This window comes from Pecten maximus, chromosome 16 (genome assembly GCF_902652985.1).
Source record: "Pecten maximus chromosome 16, xPecMax1.1, whole genome shotgun sequence".
Lineage (NCBI taxonomy): Eukaryota > Metazoa > Mollusca > Bivalvia > Pectinida > Pectinidae > Pecten > Pecten maximus.
Window position 1 is genome coordinate 26,088,724 of NC_047030.1, and position 23,109 is coordinate 26,111,832.

The 23,109-nt window shown below is 36.3% G+C and overlaps 1 protein-coding gene across 8 annotated transcripts; it reads left to right on the forward strand.

Annotated features, from left to right (window-relative positions):
• Positions 1 to 457: 457 nt before the first annotated feature.
• On the forward strand, positions 458 to 21,749 carry LOC117345133 (DDB1- and CUL4-associated factor 17-like). 8 transcript variants are annotated; one of them, XR_004536351.1, is made up of 16 exons: positions 465 to 688; positions 2,212 to 2,273; positions 2,547 to 2,588; positions 3,283 to 3,379; positions 4,752 to 4,891; positions 6,568 to 6,649; positions 7,765 to 7,854; positions 8,656 to 8,763; positions 9,743 to 9,842; positions 12,812 to 12,945; positions 16,247 to 16,356; positions 16,834 to 16,915; positions 17,252 to 17,332; positions 19,112 to 19,267; positions 20,563 to 20,882; positions 20,963 to 21,749. XR_004536351.1 is itself a non-coding variant. In XM_033908113.1 (15 exons), exons 1-15 carry the CDS (start codon positions 542 to 544, stop codon positions 20,740 to 20,742), a joined length of 1,611 nt encoding a protein of 536 aa, XP_033764004.1. In that variant the 5' UTR covers positions 465 to 541; the 3' UTR covers positions 20,743 to 21,748. The 8 variants fall into 8 exon arrangements, 6 of the variants coding, with proteins under 6 accessions (XP_033764005.1, XP_033764004.1, XP_033764007.1 ...); XR_004536350.1 differs by having other exon boundaries at positions 20,563 to 20,888; positions 20,969 to 21,748; XM_033908113.1 differs by having other exon boundaries at positions 20,563 to 21,748.
• The last annotated feature ends 1,360 nt before the right edge of the window (positions 21,750 to 23,109 follow it).

The window sequence follows — 23,109 nt, forward strand, 5'->3', positions numbered from 1 at the left end:
AGGCCAATTTGATTACATTGTATATTAATTACTTTAGTAATATAGAGCTCTCTTCATTTATTAAATATCACCTAGAATAATAAGTTTGAATATATAGATGTATACTATTTCATGCAAGGCAGCCATGGTTGCAATGGTTGAAACAGAAAATATCAACTATAGCTGTCGTTGTATTATCTATATGAACATATAAATATGTAGGACCTTTTCAACCAGGCATTTAAATCCAACTCTTGTTTTAAAGTCTATATAATTTTGTAACAGATTCGTTTTCAATAGACTTTCTACTAGAAGATTAATTCAAAATTAGAAAAAATGAATAAAAATAAAATATTTAAATATTTGCTGAATGTACTTACGAAAGGTGAGGTAAACATCTCGGCGCTCCCCTTTACAGCAATCAAGAAGTTATCATCTCTTCCGGACGTCAAACAACGCACCTGCTCGGATCTAATTTTGTACACAGCCATTTGTTTTTGGGTCGGAAAGACGCTTTCATCGCAAGCGTATTACGTCAAGCGTATCACTTGGATGAGGAAGAATGGAAAATGCAGACTCTGGACACAAAGACAGTAGGAAAAATACAAGTTATATGAATACATTATTGATGTTGACGAATAGAGAACGATATGGTCAACACAAGCAACATCACGCTTCATATAAGATCCTTCGATCTCTCATCTGTGGGGTAAGTTTGGTCTAAGTGCCATTAATAGGAGACTGCCAGCAGTGCGAAGACCAATAATAACTTGAGTATACTACGCAAACTCGCCTGTTATAACCCAAAGAGGACATATATCCGTTAATAGAAATAGCCAAAATCAATTTGAACTTTTTTTGTCCATGTCGCATTTATTGATAAGATTTACGCGCACGTGGGAAGTACCAAAAATAGATGCAATGCTTCCGGAAAGTAACAGACGATTTCATTGAAGAACATTTTGACTTTTAGTAAAATATTATCAATCTTGTTTGTGCGACATTTTAGCAATAATTCATTTCAAAATGTGCAGTGTAAGCAATTTTACAAAGTCCACAACCTAACCACAGGGGCTACCAGTTTCAGGATTTTGAGTAATATATGACCTCAATTAACAACCACAACATGTACACTATAAATAGTATAATGACTATACATATTTTAAATTAAGTATTCTTATATATTCTGAAATCTTAGAAATACCAGGGATGTCATTTTTAAACATCGATAACCCAGAGTTTTATAAGGTTTCAGAATATATATGAAGACTAAATTTATAGTGTTGTGGTTGTTAACTGATCATACTCAATATCCTGAAACCGAACCCCTGTGAATCTAACTAGCATTTGATACTCCAGTTTTCGTATTATACACAAGTTAGTGGTTTTTCCTGGCCTTGATTATAAGGAATGTTTCCAGTTTAATGCGGACAAGCCAGTTCATCATTTTTTAAATGTCATATATATCAGGCTAAGAACTTGATGGACCTGCAGACCTTGAAAGTCTTTGTCAGGCTCGTCTGATCACAGTGAACGTAATTGGCATATGAAATCAACAGGCCTGACCTAATTCCTAAACAAACAACTCTGTTCCAACCAATGAATAAAAGCAGCCCTGGTCCTTGTACATGTACACATTGACGGTTATATGTATAAATACTTGAGCAAAAAGTAGATATCAGCTCTTGAACATCATGGCATATATATTTAACACTGTACATCACATAAATTATATATCTTTTTATTAGATAATAAAGACAACACTTACAGTATTTTTTATATTAACATATTGGGGTCCATTTCGGGCCGAATATAGGTCACTTCCCCTCGTGAGATTTTGTTGTATTTTCACAATTTCATGTTCATGTTGTCCCACAAACTGAAATTGTTTAAATGTCCCTGTACATCAATTCAGAGATGTAATTCATGTTACAAGTTTCTATTGATCAAATTTAAATTAAACATCAAAAATCTGTTGATAATATCCCCCCCCCCCCCCCCCCCCCCCCCCCCCAAAAAAAAAAAATTTAAAAAAATACCACATTATTTTTCCCAATGGAAAAGGTACAGGCTCTAGTAAAAGAAGTGTAAGAAAACACTGATATGTGCTATTTAAAATAAAAATTAAACTGTCATGTTTATGATATTTAGAGCAATTTTTTTTCATCCGTTGCTTCTGACACAGACTAAGGTAGATATCTTTTTAATGTTGTATGGTTATTATTGTTTCAGGGTAATTATTCCTACAAAAAAGTATGGCAGAAGAATTCAGACAAACGAATTTCATGTGAAGGGTATGGTTTGGAACATACTAAAAGTAGAAAAAAAATAAACATTTGACTTATTCTAATTTAATTTGTTTATTGAAAGTGCTTTTTTTTATCTATTTATTTATATTTCAACCTGCCACTAATGTTGATTAACTGAAAAATCCCAATAATGATTAACTTCACCAACAAGTAAACAAATAATGTGAGGTAATTAACTTTTAAACAAACAAAAATTACTGCAGATTTTTTTTGTTATTTTGTACAAATCAAAAGTAGTACCAGTTTTGTTATTTTCAGAGGAAAAATATACTTAGAAAACTTTCGGATCTGGTATGGAGGGTAAGTTGAATAGCTATGTATATAACATACAATATTTCACTTTCGGATCTGGTATGGAGGGTAAGTTGAATAGCTATGTATATAACATACAATATTTCACTGATTACATGCAAACCTTTCCTGTTATCATAAATTGAAACTCCTGGGGCTTGATTTCAATACATTTGAAGGCAGAGCACTGATTTTCATGTACCTGTGTCACCTGGCATTTTTCATCACCATGTCTATGTCTTAAATAATTTTTAATGTCTGTAGTTAGGGCCTCTGCACGAAAGTGCCTGGTACCCTTTATTAATCACTGTGTCTGTCTGTCTGCCTGTCTGTTCGTCGGGCCATCCGTCTGTCTGACCATCTGTCTGTCCGTCAGCACTTTTTATTTCCGTGCAATAACTAGAGTTTCCAAGGGCTGATTGAACTGAAATTTTATAAAGTGCTTTCTTATTGAAAGTGCTTGCTTGTGGTAAATGTCAACCTCGGCGATATGGGCAAATGGCTTCTTGATGATTAAGGAGGATATATAGCCACAAGGCGAGGCTCTTGCTGATCTGTCAGTGTTCTAGTTAAATTTAATTTTGTAACCATTGTTATACAGTGAACGGAAGAATTTCAACAAGGGGAGATAATCTCCCTAAGTGACATGTTTATTTTTATGTGTACAATATTATTTTTACAGACATTGCTTTTTTATGTGTAGGTATAATCTAAAGAATGAGCCACAGTGTTTACAAGTTAATCAACCTCGCAGCCCCAACAGAAAAATAGAAGATGCTCTTGTAGCTTGTATACACTCGGTAAATACACTATCTACCTGTAACGTAATAATGTATGATTCTGTGTGTTAATACACTATCTATCTGTACTGTAATTATGTATAATTCTCTGTATTTATACAGATTCTCTGATTTAATACACTATCTACCTGTACCATAATAATGTATGATTCTTTGAGCTTATACAATACTTCAATGTAATTAAGATACATTTCTTTAATACGCATACGTACACGTATACACTATGGGGTCACGTCCAGATCACCTTTCATCAAGTTATATTTAACAATTATATTAGCCAATGAAATTGCAGATCTTCATAGCATAGGCATATTGAAGAGATGTATTTTAATCAGATTGTACAATAGATTTGTACCATACTAATGTGATACAGCAGGTGAATATATAATTTGCTCTTAACAAAATGTGCTATACAGCTGTTAAATGTTATATTTAAGACAATAATCTCTTCAACTTGAAATGAGAGTACCTGGTAATTACTGTGTTCTAATTACTTGGTTTGTAATTACTCATTTTGTAATTACTGAGTTTGTTATGACTGTGTTTGTATTTACTGTGTTTGTAATTACTGGGTTTCTAATTACTGGGTTAGTAATAACTGGGTTAGTAATTGGTTTCTAATTACTGCATGGGTTTCTAATTACTGGGTTAGTAATAACTGGGTTTGAAATTACTAGGTTAGTAATAACTGGGTTAGTAATTACTGGGTTTGTAATTACTGGGTTATTTATTACTGAGTTTGTAATTCCTGGGTTTCTAATTACTGGGTTTGTAATGACTCGATTAGTAATTACTGGGTTAGTAATTATTGGGTTTAAATTTGTTATTACTGGGTGTGTAATTACTTGGTTAGTAATAATGTGGTTAGTATTTACTGAGTTTGTAATTACTGGGTTTCTAATTACTGGGTTAGTAATAACTTGGTTAGTAATTACTGGGTTAGTAATTACTCGGTTTCTTATGACTGGGTTAGTGATTACTGGGTTATTAATGACTGGGTTTGTAATTATTGGGTTTAAATTTTTTATTACTGAGTTATTAATTACTGGGTTTGTAATTACTTGGTTAATTACTTGGGTTTTAATTACATGTAACAGTATTATGAACCTGTACAAATATCCTTTATTACTGGAGCATTTCATCACACCTACAGTATTTTGGAATAAAATTAATAAATGAGATAAATGAAAGAAGCTGATATACATGTAGATACGTAGCATAAATAATGGAAGTCATAACCATCAACCTGTGTCAGTCTGTAGACCTAACCATTAGTAAAGTGAAAGTCACTGTTACTTGTTTGTAGATAATACTATCAGGTAAAATGATGAAGCTCTTGAATTGTAATTTTATTGTACCTTTTCACCAACAGGAGTGCCTTCCCCTTCCAAACAACGGCCATAAGTTCAGTTTATACTGCCTTGAAAAAAAGTGGTTGTTACGGTTTGTTTTGGATAAAAAGCGAGAGTCACCAGTAGAGTCTGTTTTCCTTTCTCAAACTCACAAGTTCAGGTAAGCTTTGGTTATTTAATTTTTCACTGAATGAATTTTTGTGTCACAACCTTTCCTGTTCAAGAAAGATAACTCACATTAACTTTTCTGACTTTTTGCATATTTCGTTCAAATTTTGTTGTTTTTTTGGTAGGATTTCTGAGTTTGAAACAAACTATTTCAAGGAAGTGATTTTTAATACATAAGTAAACTAGATTCACAAAAAAAAATCCTGATACTGAAATTTGGTTTTTGTCACCTTTAATGATATATCCTCTTGATCATGACAAGATTATAATTATAATGTATGTATATTTATATATATATATTTCTCTCGGTACAACTACGACAGGAAATTCAAATCTTCATATCAGCTAACCAGAAACACATGTCATTTAAAGAACTGTTAATGACATCCATTCTACCCTATTATGAGTCATAACTTATGACATTGTAGCGGAACTGGACTGAGCTGAACGCTAGTTGCCAGCTGGTAGCTCAAATGGTTATAGGGTCCGTCTAGAGTTTGGTGGTCCTGGGTTCAAGTCCTGGTTTGGTCATTGCATTTTTCCTCTCCTGTTACATTTGATACCCAACTAATTACCTACAGAGATGGCATAGGCTTTCTTGTGGGTCTCCGGGGTCGAAGACTTTGTTGAAGGAAGTAGAAGTGTACCCAATATCTGAGTTGGACTGGGCTAGCTGAAACTGTTAGCCAGCTAGCTCAAATAGTTAGAGCATCATTCTAGACTTTGGAGGTCCCTGATTTCAGTCCCATTCTGGTTATTGCATTTTTCCTCTCCTGTTACATTTGGCACCCAACTAAAAACCTACAAATATGGTGTTAGGTCTCATGTGTGTCTTTGGGGTCGAAGACTTTGTGGGAGGAGGGAGTAATGCAGAGGAACTGGACTGGGCTGGACACCAGTGGCCAGGTAGCTCGAATTGTTTAAGTGTCCCTCTAGAGTTCAAAAGTCCGGGGTTTGAGTCTCGGTGTGGTTGCTGCATTTTCCCTCCCCCGTTACAACATCATTATTACAACCTTGGTAACACTGACAGCCCACCTTAAAAAATGGCTGATTTGTCTGTGTTAATGATCAACTAATTTTTAGCTTCAATTTAATAAACTTTATTCATTTTACACCAATTGTGAAACAAGTTATATAAACTTATAGCAATCAGTCTTGTTGGCCTGGATGGAAGCGTGTATGGGGTCTTGCTGTGGAAGGAAACTAGTCTAAGAATATCTGGAAAAACCCACGTGGTTAGGCAGGTGACCCCTTACCATTTTATGTCCAATTGAATTGAACTGGCCGCCTAAGTGAAAAGCAATTGTGTTTCAACTGTGTCAACTGATCAATTTTCAGTTTGTCTGCATAGGACATGAAAAGGTGTGGAAACCCGGTCACATTATACTAACCCCGGCCCGACCAGTCCTTACTGTCACATACATATAGGTACATTTTATAAGCATTGGACTTCATTATTATGATATTTATAGATAATATACGATAGAGCTTTGCAACTAAATGTGACATTCACATAATATGATGTTGGCCTGCAATGATCTGTCATTTATTTAAACTATAAAAACATATCATTGCAGTCCACTGCTTAAAGACGCATGGTAATCTTGTAGCAAATTCAGATGTAAAATAATTTCTGAAATCTTGTCTTCTGATGTTTTATTTTGTTAGTGATATTTCCTGGAATGAACCTAATAAATCCCTGGTACTACGTTCAACACACAATTCACGTCCCAATCAACATGTCAGACAGGTGAGCTATACAGTTTTGTGTGTTATGTACCGTACGTACTATATATACTACGTTATAGTCACAGCAGTGAAACCTAGAATGAGGACATCTTCAAAATCTGAGAGGGATACATTCTGGGTGAAATGTCCTATTTGGTGTCTTTGAAAGTATGTTTCAGTGAGGTAACACTATAAAGCCAACATCAGTTTTGCACTGTTACAAGAAGACATACATGAACATATTGTAGCCTCACAAAACACACACACACACACACACACACACACACACACACACTCACACACACACACTCACCACAGACATGCATCTCACATACAAGAGAGGCCATCATAAAATGACCTTAGATGTTGATAGGATATGTTAAACAATACAAAACCAAGCCAAACTAATTTGGAAAAGAGAGCTTACTTGAAACCAATCCCTGGAATTTTGAGGCTGGATTGAGGTTTATTTTAAAATATGTACAAAAGTACCAGGTTCATTGACTTTGGTTATTTCTAAATACAGGTTTGCTTTAGATATTATATTTTGTTTTCAGACAGTTATAAATCAGTTATGACTGGCTGAAATGAAAATTAATTCACTATGTTTACAGTTTTACTGCATCCTTCCATTGTAATGTGAAGAGAATACAATTGTGTTGTGAGACAGTATCAGCAATTGGTCATTAGACAGCTGTGGTGAGAATCACCAATTTGACTGTGGCAACACTGAATTTGATATATCAAAAGAATATTGAAAAATTGAAATATAGAAAGCATAACTGCTCTACTATTCTGAGAATTGGCCATTACCAGTGACATTATTGCCCTGTTTTAAAGTATACAGAAGACATTTTATTTCCCCCCTGGTAAAAATTGTTTTATTTTTCCAATATGAAGACAAAATAATGGTTTTCTTCCCATGAATAATTTTCCAAGTTTAATCAGGCACAGGCTGGCATAAATGTCAGGTAAAAATAACACTGATAACACCATTTTCTACAACATTAATTACTTAAACACTTACTAATAGTCTATCAGTGTCATTAAAATTCCATTAAATATATCATTAAAAACCTATTTTCATGACCCAATTTTTATGATATTTTAATGGTAAACATCCATTACATGTTTTAGGCTGGTGCTCCTGTCCCCATAGTGAGACTGCTGGCAGTATTCGAGGTGTGCCCACTGAAGTTTGTAGGCATGATAAAGATAACTGAAGAAGTAGGTATCCATGAGTATATAGGTATTATATATGTATTGTAAACTAAGATAACTGAGGAAGTAGGTATCCATGAGTATATAGGTATTATGTATGTATTGTAGACTAAGATAACTGAGGAAGTAGGTATCCATGAGTATATAGGTATTATATATGTATTGTAGACTAAGATAACTGAGGAAGTAGGTATCCATGAGTATATAGGTATTATATATGTATTGTAGACTAAGATAACTGAAGAAGTAGGTATCCATGAGTATATAGGTATTATATATGTATTGTAGACTAAGATAACTGAAGAAGTAGGTATCCATGAGTATATAGGTATTATGTATGTATTGTAGACTAAGATAACTGAGGAAGTAGGTATCCATGAGTATATAGGTATTAACTTTGTATACTAAGATAAATGAAGAAGAAGGAAATCACATTTGTGACTATCATTTGTTTGATTTCTATTGGAATTCATTCTTACTTTGTTAACATTATCAGTATGGGATGGCAGCTTGATGGTATACACATATTGGCCCTGACTGACCCCCTGGGTTGATTGGCAGGGCCAAAAAGGGTCAATTAAATCAACTTAAATATTTCAAATCTCAGGTGATCATTAAGGCCCATGGGCCTCTTGTTATTTGGTGTTTAGATATTCAAAAACTTGTTCTAAAAATGTTGATGAACCTGTTTCTCCCACAGGGGTTGAATACTAAATAACTCTTCCTGTACTGTAGATATATGGATGGTCGTTGTAGTTGTTGTATGAGTTTGTGGTTTATGTAGGTTTTTTTAAATCCTTGTTTTAGGTGTTTGGTAAAGATGTGGTAAATGCAGTGATCTCCCAGGGCCTCCTAATCACCATGCATCAGTCAGGATGGATCAGGATGTACAGTTTTGATCAGATTGTAGAAAAGGTTATACTATAATCTGTATACTAAGTATCTGTTATAATGTAAACTGGTGTAGAGTTGCATGCTAAAACTGAACCTAAATTTAATTTGACTTAATTACACTGAAAACAAAATTATTTTTGTCAGAGGAACGACTTAATTTATTACTACATGTATAAACATGTATATGAATACATAAAAACCTTATTTTTATCTTACCTGGCCTGAAGGGCTGGTGAGCTTATGCCATGGTACAGCATCTGTCGTGTGTCAACTTTTCCTTTAAATCGCTACTCTAGTCCTGAACAACTGAATTGATTTTAATGAAATTTGGTCTGGATCATTATTGGGCAAATTTCAATGTTGAATAAACAGAGGATGTGGCTCCCCTTGGGCTGGAGGTGTGGGGCCCAAATGGAGAAATATAAGTAAATCCTTTAAATCGATACTAGTCCTCAATGTCTAGCATATAGCGAAGTCTGTAAAATCCTTCTTCTTTAAGAATGACAGAATTTGTTTCACATTTAGTTTGAATTATTGTTGGGGAAAGACAACACATCAAGTAGGAAAATATTTGTAGTTTAACTTAAATGAAAGTATTTTTCCATGATTACTGATATATCCAGGTGAACAATGCAGGCCTCTGGGCCTCTTGTTTATGTTACAGCTAAATTAATTTCAATTTCCCATCAAGACGTCTAAGCCATTTCATATTATTTAGCAGTTTTTAATTGATATGAATGAAAAGGTTAATAATCATAATTTAATAGAGGGGGAGAAAATCAAAATGATGACCCAATTAATAACTGGCTACTAACTCAACTAACCTGAGTCACTGGTTTTTGACTCTGCTAGTTTGAGTTAGTGACTTGGCTAAATTGGGTGACTTGTTACTGGCTTACTATGTTGTTAGTAGAGCACTTATAACCCTGCAGTCTCAGGTTTGACTTGAAACATGTAGAATGTGTATTCATGATGTTTGTAAATATTTTATTTCAAACAGTATCGCAAGTTTGAAGCCAAGCTCTACGAGGAATTTGATACGGAAGGAAACATTTGTGGTGACCTGCCTTTAGGTCTGCCTTGTAACATACATATTACAGGTAGGTCATACTTATTACAGGTAGGTCATACATATTACAGGTAGGTCATACATATTACAGGTAGATCATACATATAACAGGTAGATCATACATATTACAGGTAGATCATACATATTACAGGTAGATCATACATGTTACAGGTAGGTCATACATATTACAGGTAGGTCATACATATTACAGGTAGGTCATACATATAACAGGTAGGTCATACATGTTACAGGTAGGTCATTCATGTAACAGGTAGGTCATACTTATTACAGGTAGGTCATACATATTAAGGTAGATCATACATATTACAGGTAGGTCATACTTATAACAGGTAGGTCATACATATTAAGGTAGGTCATGCATATTACAGGTAGATCATACATATTACAGGTAGGTTATACATATAACAGGTAGGTCATACATATTACAGGTAGGTCATACATGTCAGGTAGGTCATACATGCTAGGTAGATCATACATATTACAGGTAGGTCATACATATTACAGGTAGGTCATACATATTACAGGTAGGTCATACATATTACAGGTAGATCTTGCATATTACAGGTAGGTCATACATATTACAGGTAGGTCATACATGTTACAGGTAGGTCATACATATTACAGGTAGGTCATACATGTCAGGTAGGTCATACATGCTAGGTAGGTCATACATGCTAGGTAGATCATACATATTACAGGTAGGTCATACATATTAATATTACAGGTAGGTCATACATATTACAGGTAGGTCATACATATTACAGGTAGGTCATACATATTACAGGTAGGTCATACATATTACAGGTAGGTCATACATATTACAGGTAGGTCATACATATTACAGGTAGGTCATACATATTACAGGTAGGTCATACATGTTACAGGTAGGTCATACATATTACAGGTAGGTCATACATATTACAGGTAGGTCATACATGTCAGGTAGGTCATACATGTCAGGTAGGTCATACATATTACAGGTAGGTCATACATATTACAGGTAGGTCATACATGTCAGGTAGGTCATACATGCTAGGTAGATCATACATATTACAGGTAGGTCATACATATTAATATTACAGGTAGGTCATACATATTACAGGTAGGTCATACATATTACAGGTAGGTCATACATATTACAGGTAGATCTTACATATTACAGGTAGGTCATACATGTTACAGGTAGGTCATACATATTACAGGTAGGTCATACATGTCAGGTAGGTCATACATGCCAGGTAGGTCATACATGCTAGGTAGATCATACATATTACAGGTAGGTCATACATATTAATATTACAGGTAGGTCATACATATTACAGGTAGGTCATACATATTACAGGTAGGTCATACATATTACAGGTAGGTCATACATGTCAGGTAGGTCATACATGCCAGGTAGGTCATACATATTACAGGTAGGTCATACATGTTACAGGTAGGTCATACTATTACAGGTAGATCTCACATATTACAGGTAGGTCATACATATCAGGTCATACATGTCAGGTAGGTCATACATATTACAGGTAGGTCATACATATTACAGGTAGGTCATACATGCTAGGTAGATCATACATATTACAGGTAGGTCATACATATTAATATTACAGGTAGGTCATACATATTACAGGTAGGTCATACATATTACAGGTAGGTCATACATATTACAGGTAGGTCATACATATTACAGGTAGGTCATACATGTCAGGTAGGTCATACATGTCAGGTAGGTCATACATATTACAGGTAGGTCATACATGTTACAGGTAGATCATACATATTACAGGTAGGTCATACATGTCAGGTAGATCATACATATTACAGGTAGGTCATACATATTACAGGTAGGTCATACATATTACAGATAGGTCATACATATTACAGGTAGGTCATACATGTCAGGTAGGTCATACATATTACAGGTAGGTCATACATGTTACAGGTAGGTCATATATGTCAGGGTGATTGCTTGTTAGCTGAACATGAAGATACTGATCATAGCAGACAATCTGATTATTATTTACCGAGTATATACAGTCAAACTTCGATGTTTCGAAGTTCAAGGGACTAACAGAAAAACTTCGAAACAGCGGGACTTCGAATTATTCATGGATGACAATAGATTGATGTTTTCTTGATAATGACCATATCTGTTAACGTTTTACATGTCCTCAGTGTCTTCGTGTTGATCGTCGCCTGTCAGGCTCACATCGAAAAGTTTAGTTAATTTATACCTCAAACACAACAAAATAAAAATTCTTTTCATTAATTTTACCTAAGCATTTTATTAATTAAACAAAATTTGTATCGGTTACAAAACACTTATATCGCGTTTAACAGATAAAGCAAAAGAAGTATAATTAAATGTCATGGCTTATAAATACACCTTTTATCTATCAATTTGGTCTGATTATTAATTAACCCCATGACCGGGAGTGACAACACACGCTATCCTTATCCCTATTGTCAGTCAGGGCATTTGGGGGAGAGGTGTGAAATCTTGCCGCAGGGGTCACGACAAACACCTGTCCAGTGGTCAGTACAGGTAAATTTTTTGTTCGAATCATGAGATGTCAATTACCTATAATATCATAGCTAACGGGTCATGAAAAAAGTTCGATACATCGAAAACTTCTATTTATAAAAATTCGAATCATACATAGTTTCGTTAGTAGTGTTATATAGTGAGAAAATTCGGGACCAAGCAAAAAGTTCGATACAGCGAGAAATTCGAATCAACGAAGTTCGAATCATCGAGGTTTGACTGTATATTAAACTAACAATACAAATATATGTATGCAGTGTATATAACAAAGCAAACATGAAATTGTAAAAGAATAGATAGATAAAAAAAGAAATCAATTCATTCACTGTAAAATAAAGATTTCGGTATCTTTTTTTCGAGGTATAAGTAAAGATATGTTTTAGAATACATTACACAGTCTTCTCTGATTAAATAATAGGCCATTGTTTCAGAATGTCCGCCTGTCCTGTTTGAGGTCAGATGTGCCCAACACATTGTAGATGTTGGTGGCTTCCCCTGGCACTACCTCATCTCTCCACTGAGTCAGAGCTGCTTCCGTGTCTGTAACCTCTCCAACGGACAACTGGTCAGTATTTAGTCAGACCTCTCCAACGGACAACTTGTCAGTATTTAGTCAAACCTTTCCAACGGACAACTGGTCAGTATTTAGTCAGACCTCTCCAACGGACAACTGGTCAGTATTTAGTCAGACCTCACCAATGGACAACTGGTCAGTATTTAGTCAGACCTCACCAATGGACAACCGGTCAGTATTTAGTCAGACCTCTCCAACGGACAACTGGTCAGTATTTAGTCAGACCTCAACAACGGACAACTGGTCAGTATTTAGTCAGACCTCACTAACTGACAACTGGTCAGCATTAAGTCAGACCTCACCAACAGACAACTGGTCAGTATTTAGTGAAACCTCATCAATGGACAACTGGTCAGTATTTAATCAGACCTCACCAATGGACAACTGGTCAGTATTTAGGGAAACCTCACCAATGGACAACTGGTCAGTATTTAGTCAGACCTCACCAATGGACAACTGGTCAGTATTTAGTCAGACCTCACCAACTGACGACTGGTCAGTATTTAGTCAGACCTCACCAACGAGCAACTGGTCAGTGTTAAGTCAGACCTCACCAATGGACAACTGGTCAGTATTTAGTCAGACCTCACCAATGGACAACTGGTCAGTATTTAGTGAAACCTCATCAATGGACAACTGGTCAGTATTTAGTCAGACCTCACCAATGGACAACCGGTCAGTATTTAGTCAGACCTCACCAATGGACAACTGGTCAGTATTTAGTCAGACCTCACCAACAGACAACTGGTCAGTATTTAGTCAGACCTCACCAACGGACAACTGGTCAGTATTTAGTCAGACCTCACCATTGGACAACTGGTCAGTATTTAGGGAAACCTCACCAATGGACAACTGGTCAGTATTTAGTCAGACTTCACCAATGGACAGCTGGTCAGTATTTAGTCAGACCTCACCAACTGACAACTGGTCAGTATTTAGTCAGACCTCACTTACGGACAACTGGTCAGTATTTAGTCAGACCTCACCAACAGACAACTGGTCAGTATTTAGTGAAACCTCACCAACAGACAACTGGTCAGTATTTAGTGAAACCTCATCAATGGACAACTGGTCAGTATTTAGTCAGACCTCACCAATGGACAACCGGTCAGTATTTAGTCAGACCTCACCAACAGACAACTGGTCAGTATTTAGTCAGACCTCACCTCACCAACTGACAACTGGTCAGTATTTAGTCAGACCTCACTAACGGACAACTGGTCAGTATTTAGTCAGACCTCATCCAACAGACAACTGGTCAGTATTTAGTCAGACCTCACCAATGGACAACTGGTCAGTATTTAGTGAAACCTCACCAATGGACAACTGGTCAGTATTTAGTCAGACCTCACCAATGGACAACTGGTCAGTATTTAGTCAGACCTCACCAATGGACAACTGGTCAGTATTTAGTCCGACCTCACCAACGGACAACTGGTCAGTATTTAGTCAGACCTCACCAACAGACAACTGGTCAGTATTTAGTCAGACCTCACCAACGGACAACTGGTCAGTATTTAGTCAGACCTCACTAATGGACAACTGGTCAGTATTTAGGGAAACCTCACCAATGGACAACTGGTCAGTATTTAGTCAGACCTCACCAATGGACAACTGGTCAGTATTTAGTCAGACCTCACCAATGGACAACTGGTCAGTATTTAGTCAGACCTCACCAATGGACAACTGGTCAGTATTTAGTCAGACCTCACCAACGGACAACTGGTCAGTATTTAGTCAGACCTCACCAACTGGACAACTGGTCAGTATTTAGGGAAACCTCACCATGGACAACTGGTCAGTATTTAGTCAGACCTCACCACATGACAACTGATCAGTATTTAGTGCAGACCTCATCAACTGACAACTGGTCAGTATTTAGTCAGACCTCACCACATGACAACCTGGTCAGTATTTAGTCAGACCTCACCAACGGACAACTGGTCAGTATTTAGTCAGACCTCACCAATGGACAACTGGTCAGTATTTAGGCAGACCTCACCAATGGACAACTGGTCAGTATTTAGTCAGACTTCACCAATGGACAACTGGTCAGTATTTAGTCAGACCTCACCAATGGACAACTGGTCAGTATTTAGTCAGACCTCACCAACTGACAACTGGTCAGTATTTAGTCAGACCTCACTAACGGACAACTGGTCAGTATTTAGTCAGACCTCACCAACGAGCAACTGGTCAGTATTTAGTCAGACCTCACCAACGAACAACTGGTCAGTATTTAGTCAAACCATCAAGTTGCCCAGATACTTTTGAGTCTATATTTATAGGTTTTGACCATAGTGACACAAGAAATATTTTTCATGGGCTATTCAAAATATTTACCTAGTCACTTAGTATTCACAGCCATCTAGAATTTCTAAAAACAATAAGGACAGTTAATTATTATGTATCTTTAACACTTTTGTGAGTAACGAACTCTGTCTCTATAAGCTCTCTCCATGGCATCCAGCATTACTTATAAATATTTGAAGACATTGAATACAACATTTACATACATTATATTTCATATCATGACACTTGGGAATAGTGCTGTGTTTGTTTGTTTTGTTTGTTTGTTTGCTGTGCTTATCGCCCCGTGAACAGCCATGGTCATTTTGAGTCAGGGTCTCCTTGTAGTAGTTGGTGACTACCTCACTGAACAACATGCGGAAGACCCATCCACATGCCATCCACATGCAATCCACAGCATTTAGGGAAAATTGTCTTGCCAAAGGACACAACCAGGTCAGATCCATTTTTCAGCTTCCTGAGAAAAACAAACCAACAGGCCTAGGGGTACATAGGGAACATCCAAGCACGCACCTCTGATCTTCATATTAGGCTTTGTGGCAAACGCTGTAGCTGACTGAGATGATTTGTCTATTTTATATTGTTCCTAGATGAAATAATTAACTAATTTCACCATATGACCTTTAGTACAAAATTGTCTTTTGCTTTTTCTGTCATGGATGGTCGAGTGGCACAGTGGTAACACACTTGCCTTTCACCTTGACGGCCGGGGTTTGATTCCCTTATTGGACATGAAAAGGTATGGGGTCACCTGCCCGACCATGTGGGTTTACCCCGGGTACTCCGGTTTCCTCCCACATTAAGACCCTCTCTCGCTTCCATCAGGGCCAACAAGCGTGATTAATATAAGTTAATATAACTTGTTTTGCAATTGTTGTAAAATATATAAAGTTTACATTTTTCTGTCATACCTTATGCTGTTTGTACCATATTATATATGATAATCAATCAGTAACTGTAGATACTGCCTTGTATATTTCAGGCTAAAAATGGCATTTTGTCGATGGATGTTACCAACTTAGATACAGACAAGGCCAACTTCTTTGGAGACGATTCAGGAAGAATACTTTTTGTAGGAGCTACCGATGTTAGGTTTGTGACAATACTCTATTGGGGAAAACTCTTCCTGTTTTAGATTCACTGGGAAAATTTTAATGATTTTGAAATTTAGTTTTAAAGTGTTAATACATAAAAAAATTATTCAAAATCAGTGATTTAAATGAGCAAATCATACCTCAGCAACTAAAACCAACCAATATTCATAAAAATGTCATGAAATATGTTTTTGATAATGTCCATGTTTAATGATGAATTTTCTCTTGGCAATAATAAATTTCATGAAATATACATGTTTTTGATAATGTCCATGTTTAATGATGAATTTTCTCTTGGCAATAATAAATTTCATGAAATATACATGTTTTTGATAATGTCCATGTTTAATGATGAATTTTCTCTTGGCAATAATTTAACCCTTATCTTATTCCTGCTATTGGCAGAAAGCTATTATATTAGCCTCACATTACAGTCAATATTAATTAGTTCTTTAGTATGTTTTTTAATTTCCAGACTTTTAAAGATATCTAGTGATGATGCAGGCTGTAAAATTGATCAGGACTTCTCCATTGACCTATCAAGGAATACCAAAATGGTAAGTGAACTATCATTGAATACCAAAGTGGTAAGTGAACTATCATTGAATACCAAAGTGGTAAGCGAACTATCATTGAATACCAAAGTGGTAAGCGAACTAATATATTGAATACCAAAGTGGTAAGCGAACTATCATGGAATACAAAAGTGGTAAGCGAACTATCAAGGAATACAAAGTTAGAAAATAAAAAGGAACACAAAAATAATAAATCTCTATATATATTAATATCCTCTATTGTTATTGATTTTCTAATTAATCTTGAGACTTGTTATACTTCCATCAAATCTTGTGATATTAACTTTCTGTTAAATCTTTTTATATTGATTTCCCTAGAATGAAGTTATGTATACGTCTTCTGGGCGTAATGTTAGACGTCGGGTGTCCACAACTGAGGTCCAGGATACTTCAGAAATGGTAGGAACTCAGATTTAGGCTTTACAGCGAAAGGTTCAGCTTGAGTGTTCATGCAATCCTTTTTATCTTGTGTTGACAGGAAAGTTATATCCCTTTGATATTTTTCATTTCAAGTATTGTCAGGAGCGTAATGCCCCTTTAATGAATCCTTTAAAGATTCTGGGAATAATACTTCTAAATCTTTCATGAAAATCTTGGTACATACAAAGATTGATCAATACATTAAGATTGTGATTGATTTCCCATTTCATTGATTTTCTTTGGAGTTGTGTCCCTTTGATATGATTTATAAAGGAGTATTACAGTAAGGTAAAAACTGAGCATTTGGCCTTTAGAGTTCTAGTTAGTGTTTGTAGATGGACACTGCTATAAATTAAACAGTCCACAACAGAAAATGGCTGTAGGTTACCTCATTATAAGTTACCATTGTTTTAGGTGTGATTATATTTCTGTACCTTGTCGATTTCGAAGGTGATTGTTAAATTGTCCCCATAAATGTTATTAGCTCACCTGGTCCAAAGGACCAAGGTGAGCTTATGCCATACCATGGCGTCCGTCGTCCGTCGTCCGTCCGTCGTCTGTCGTCCGTCCGTCCGTCCGTCCGTCAACAATTGACTTATTTGACTTCTTCTTTATAACCACTGATCGGAATTTCACCAAATTTGGTCAGAAGCATCCCTATGGGTAGGGGAATCAAAATTGTACAAATGATGGGCCTGACCCCCTGGGGGCCTCTGGGGCGGCGCCAAAAGGGGTCAATTTAGCTATATTGATATAAACGACTTCTTCTCTGAAACCAAGCAATGGATATCGCTCATATTTGCTTGGTAGCATCACTATGGGGTGGGGATTCAAAATTGTGCAAATGATGGGGCTGACCCCCTGGGGACCTCTGGGGCGGGGCCAAATGAGGTCAATCGGGCTATATTGATATAAACGACTTCTTCTCTGAAACCGAGCAATGGATATTGCTCATATTTGCCTGGTAGCACCTACTTGGGGTAGGAATTCAAAATTGTACAAATGGTGGGGCTGACCCCCCGGGGGGCTGAGGGGCAGGGCCAAACAGGGTCAATTTGGCTAAATTGATATAAACAACTTCTCTTAAACTAAGCAACGGATATCTCTCATATTTTCCTGGTAGCACCTACTTGGGGTAGGAATTCAAAATTGTACAAATGGTGGGGCTGACCCCCTGGAGGTCTTAGGGGCGTGGCCAAAAAGGGCCTGTTTGGCTAGATTGATATAAACAACTTCTCCTCTGAAACCAAGCAATGGATATTGCTCATATTTGCCTGGTAGCACCCCCTTGGGGTAAGGATTCAAAATTGTACAAATGATGGGGCTGACCCCCTGGGGGCTGAGGGGCGGGGCCAAAAGGTGTCAATTTGCCTAAATTGATATAAACAACTTCTTCTCTGAAACTAAGCAATGGATATCACTCATATTCGCCTGGTAGCATCCCCTTGGGGTAGAGATTCAAAATTGTACAATTGGTGGGGCTGACCCCCCCCCCCGGGGGGCTGAGGGGCGGGGCCAAAAGGGATCAATTTGGCTAAATTGACATTTTTAGAATTACAACAAAACCAATGTTGATGTACGTCCATATAAAATGCTTATGATATATTGACATAGCAATACCAGTGACAAATATACTTAAGCATAGTTCTCTTGTTTCATATCTCCTGAAACCAGGTGAGCGATACAGGCCCTGTGGGCCTCTTGTTCATGTATTTATGTCTCTAAGAGTGGCATTAATGTTCTGATGTTTTGGATCAGACAATACACAATGTTGACTATGAGGATGATCTGGATTTGCTGTACACCAGCGCTGTGTACCACGACCCTGAGGGAACATATAACATACTGAACCTCTACCACAACACCACAGGGGCCTTACTACGGGCAATACGCCTCGAGGAACCCTGGCAAGAGGTTTGTTATGCAATTTCTCTCTTTGGTTTGAGATGCCAATGTTAACAACTTTTGTTTTCAGCTGGTTGAATAGAAATCAGATGATATGGTTAATATAGACTAAAAGTGATGGAATTTGGGGTCGTTGCTAGGAAAGTGCTGGAATTTGGGGTCGTTGCTAGAAAAGTGCTGGAATTTGAGGTTGGTGCTGGAATTTGCTCACGAGTGCTTGAAAAGTACTACAATTTATACTTGCTGAATACATATGTCTTCAGATTCTTTAAAATGAGTAATTTATAATGAGAAAATTATAAAAAGATTTCAATTGTCAGCATTACCTTAATTTTCGATAATATCCGGATGGCAGGTTATTTATTCTTTTGAGCACTTACACAATTTTGTTATTTTCATAATGTTAAAGACAAAAAAAATTATCTCAGTTCCCAACATGTTTGCGCAAAAAATGCACCTGGAAAACCTTGAAAAAGTGCTTAAATTTTGGTAACAAAAAATCTGTATGAACCATGAATGTTATAGTTTAGAACGGATGTTTTCCCTTTGGTACTACGAGACAGAACTTACAATGCTAGGGGAAAAGAATTTAACATATTTTGCCATTTCTAGGTCACCTGAGAGGAAGTTGTGTGTCGACTGTAAACAATTAACATTTTTGACTTCTTCTCAATAACCAAGACGCCTAGAGACCTGATATTGGCCCTATAGTGTGCTGGGATGAAGGGCTATCAAGTTTGTTCAAATGAATGTCCTTGACCTTCATTTAAGGTCACAGGGGTCAGATATACTAAAATCTTGAATCTTCTTCTTCTCACTAAGCAAGAGGTCAATGGATCTAATATTGGGTCTTAGCAAGCTGGGGTGAATGACATTGACCACAAGTTCGAGGTCACAGGAATCAAATCTGCCAAAATATATCAAAGCTCAGGGGACGTTAAGGCCCATGGGCCTCTTGTTATATAATAATAGGGTATTATTATTACTGACGGCAATTATTTATATCTAATTACTAATCACTATAACTGATATTGCAATAATTAACTTATTTACTAATTAACAATTACTATAATTTAAAATATAATTATGTATTTCATAATAACTGTTGACTGTAGTCTATATTTAATTAGCAATGACTGTACTTTTTATATTACATATTCCATAATAACATAGATCAACTATAGTCTATGTCTATGTAATTAGTGAGGGACATTATTTACATTACTGATGCTTGGATTGTTAAGATTGTGAAACATTGATGAAATTAATTCCTGATGTTAGTTACAATGTGCTTTATTTTTCAGGTTTACGAGCATCGTGTCCACCTAGATTTAGATACTATAATTAAAGTAGTGAAGCCTTCCCCTGGACGGTACTCTTGTGTCATGTATAGACTCTGCTCAAACATAGAGGAGACTGAAAAATCGCACAAATCAAACTCCAAACAGCAGAAACCTGATCGCAGGAGAAGGTCAAGGCGGTGACCTATGTGGACGATGAGGACACAAAATATCACCAAACATCAGGAAACTCACAAAAAATGGAGGTCAAGGTCATGACTTACTATTTGTACTGTGAGTTAGGATGCAAAATACCTCCAAAACTCAACTTGCAGCAGACAGAGGTCAAGGTTATGACTTACTGTATGTATATGGTCAGTTAAGATGCAAAATACCTCCAAAACTCAACTTACAGCAGACAGAGGTCAAGGTTACAATGTACATGTACTATGTACTGTCTTTAGGGAGGCAAAATATCTCCGAACCTCAGCAAACTTGTCTCATGAGGTCAAGGTCACAACTTACTATGTACTGTCAACGGGGTGGCAAATCATATTTAGCGACCTTGCTGCAGGAGAAGGTCAAGTTCATGACTCACTGTGTACTGTCTAAAGGGAGGCAAAATATTTCCAAACCTCAGCAAACTAGCAGCAGAAGGAGGTCAAGGTCACTTACTTAGTACTGTCATGTACTGGGGATGGGGAGGTAAAATATGTCCATACCTCAGCAACTGGCAGGAGGAGGTCAAGACAAAAACATAGTATGTACTGTCGGTGTGTAACCTCCAAACCTCAGCAAACTCGCAGGAGGGTCAAGGTTTTGTATTACTGGTACTGCATATTGTTGACAGGAGAGGTCAAGGTGATGACATACCTCACATTGTTGATAGGGGAGATAATTACTGACCAAAGGGAGATAACTCATTTAAGACTATTATCAGGAAGATAACACATTTCATATCACATGTATCGACAGGGAAATTTATCATCATTGTTTGCAGGGAGAACAAATGCATTTATTTTAATGCTGTAGACATGTCAGCAGCTATATAATCTTTTTGTATTTTCTGTTAAGGACAGAATTTGACAGAATTTCCCATTCTCCAATGTGTTTTATTGTGTTAAGACGATCTTAACGGTCATAATACTGTTCATTGAAGAATTTAACAAGTTTTTGATAACAGTCCTTTGTTTTATAAAAATTTTACATTGTTGAATTTATACAATAAACTTTGTATATATATAATAAATAAAAAGACTTGAGTTGTTTTTTTCTTTGACTTGTTTACACTCATCATCAGATTGCGTGCTATGGATATGACCTTTCATCTGTCATCAGACTCTACTAAAAATCCCTATTGTCACCTCTCAAGAAGTAAGGTTTTATATCTCAAATTTCAAGTGAAATTACAATAGCAATGCCTACCTATGCATGTTTACTTTTGATTCAGCCATTTTGAACATCTCATTGACTGAAAAGTGTGGCATTTCCATCCGTCATTTGTTCCAGATAAATTGCATGTAAGTGAACAAACTTTATACTCTATGTCAAGATAAAAACACTTTTTGTCATATTCACTGTCCCAATACTTATTGTATTGAAAAATTGGTAATTAAGCATTGCCTGTCCATCAAGTCCCAGAAAGCTTACTTCAGTGTTTCTTGACAATAGAGGTACATTTATCAATCTTTGTCTGCCAAATCAGGAAAACAAAATCAGAGCTGAACATTTCATCAAATTCAAAGCATGGCGACGGCAAGTTTAGGAAATACTCTCATCATTAATTCCTGATAAATAGTGGTAATATTTGCCCACAGTGGCTTGACACATTCCTATAATGACCCAGAATGAAGTGTTCTTTACTCCAGGGCCCGTCCTCCACCTCACTGGTAAATAATCTGTCTTCCAGATTGCTAATAATCGATCTAGGTCAAGTTGTTCAAAAGGTTATTAGGCTAATCATATTTTAACAACATTTTTTTCAAATCCTGATATAATAATTTCCTTTTAGAACTAACTTGACAAACCTTTATGAAATTCTGTAATTCTTAATTCTTTTCCAACTGGCATACTCACAGGTTTTGCAAGAAATGAAAACTGAAATTTTCACTTTAAGCTAATCACCTTTTGAACAACTAGGCCCTGGGGACAGCAGATCACTAACGAGTGTTTTGGGGACTTTTGCTCAAAAGGATGACTACTTAAATCATTTGATTAGTAAAAAACACATTTTCGCTTTATCTCTAATACCTTTCCTTTAAAGAGGTAGAGAACTTTTGTATTAATTACAGCACTAATCAGTCTTTTTCTATGAACATTATTTTGTAAATTATATCTGCAAATTTAAATAAGCCTCGCGAGGAAAGGTTATCTGCATGGAGTGAATCTTCAAAACAAATCAACATACTAAATATCACGGTTTAATTTACCAAAGGAAAATAAAACGAAGAATTACTTTATGTCAATTTTTACAGAAAAAAAAAGAAGAAGAAAGAAATACAACAACTTGAGAAATATGTTCAAAACGAGATATTCATCAAAGTATATTACACAAATGTATGCTGCAATTGA

What these genes read in the sequence shown, in the direction of transcription:
- LOC117345133 (XM_033908113.1), top strand. Translation starts at nt 542, where the DNA reads ATGGAAAATGCAGACTCTGGACACAAAGACAGTAGGAAAAATACAAGT. An exon ending in TTCGATCTCTCATCTGTGGG is followed by an intron (nt 689 to 2,211) that starts GTAAGTTTGGTC and finishes TTATTGTTTCAG; the next exon opens with GGTAATTATTCCTACAAAAA. An exon ending in CCAATCAACATGTCAGACAG is followed by an intron (nt 6,650 to 7,764) that starts GTGAGCTATACA and finishes TACATGTTTTAG; the next exon opens with GCTGGTGCTCCTGTCCCCAT.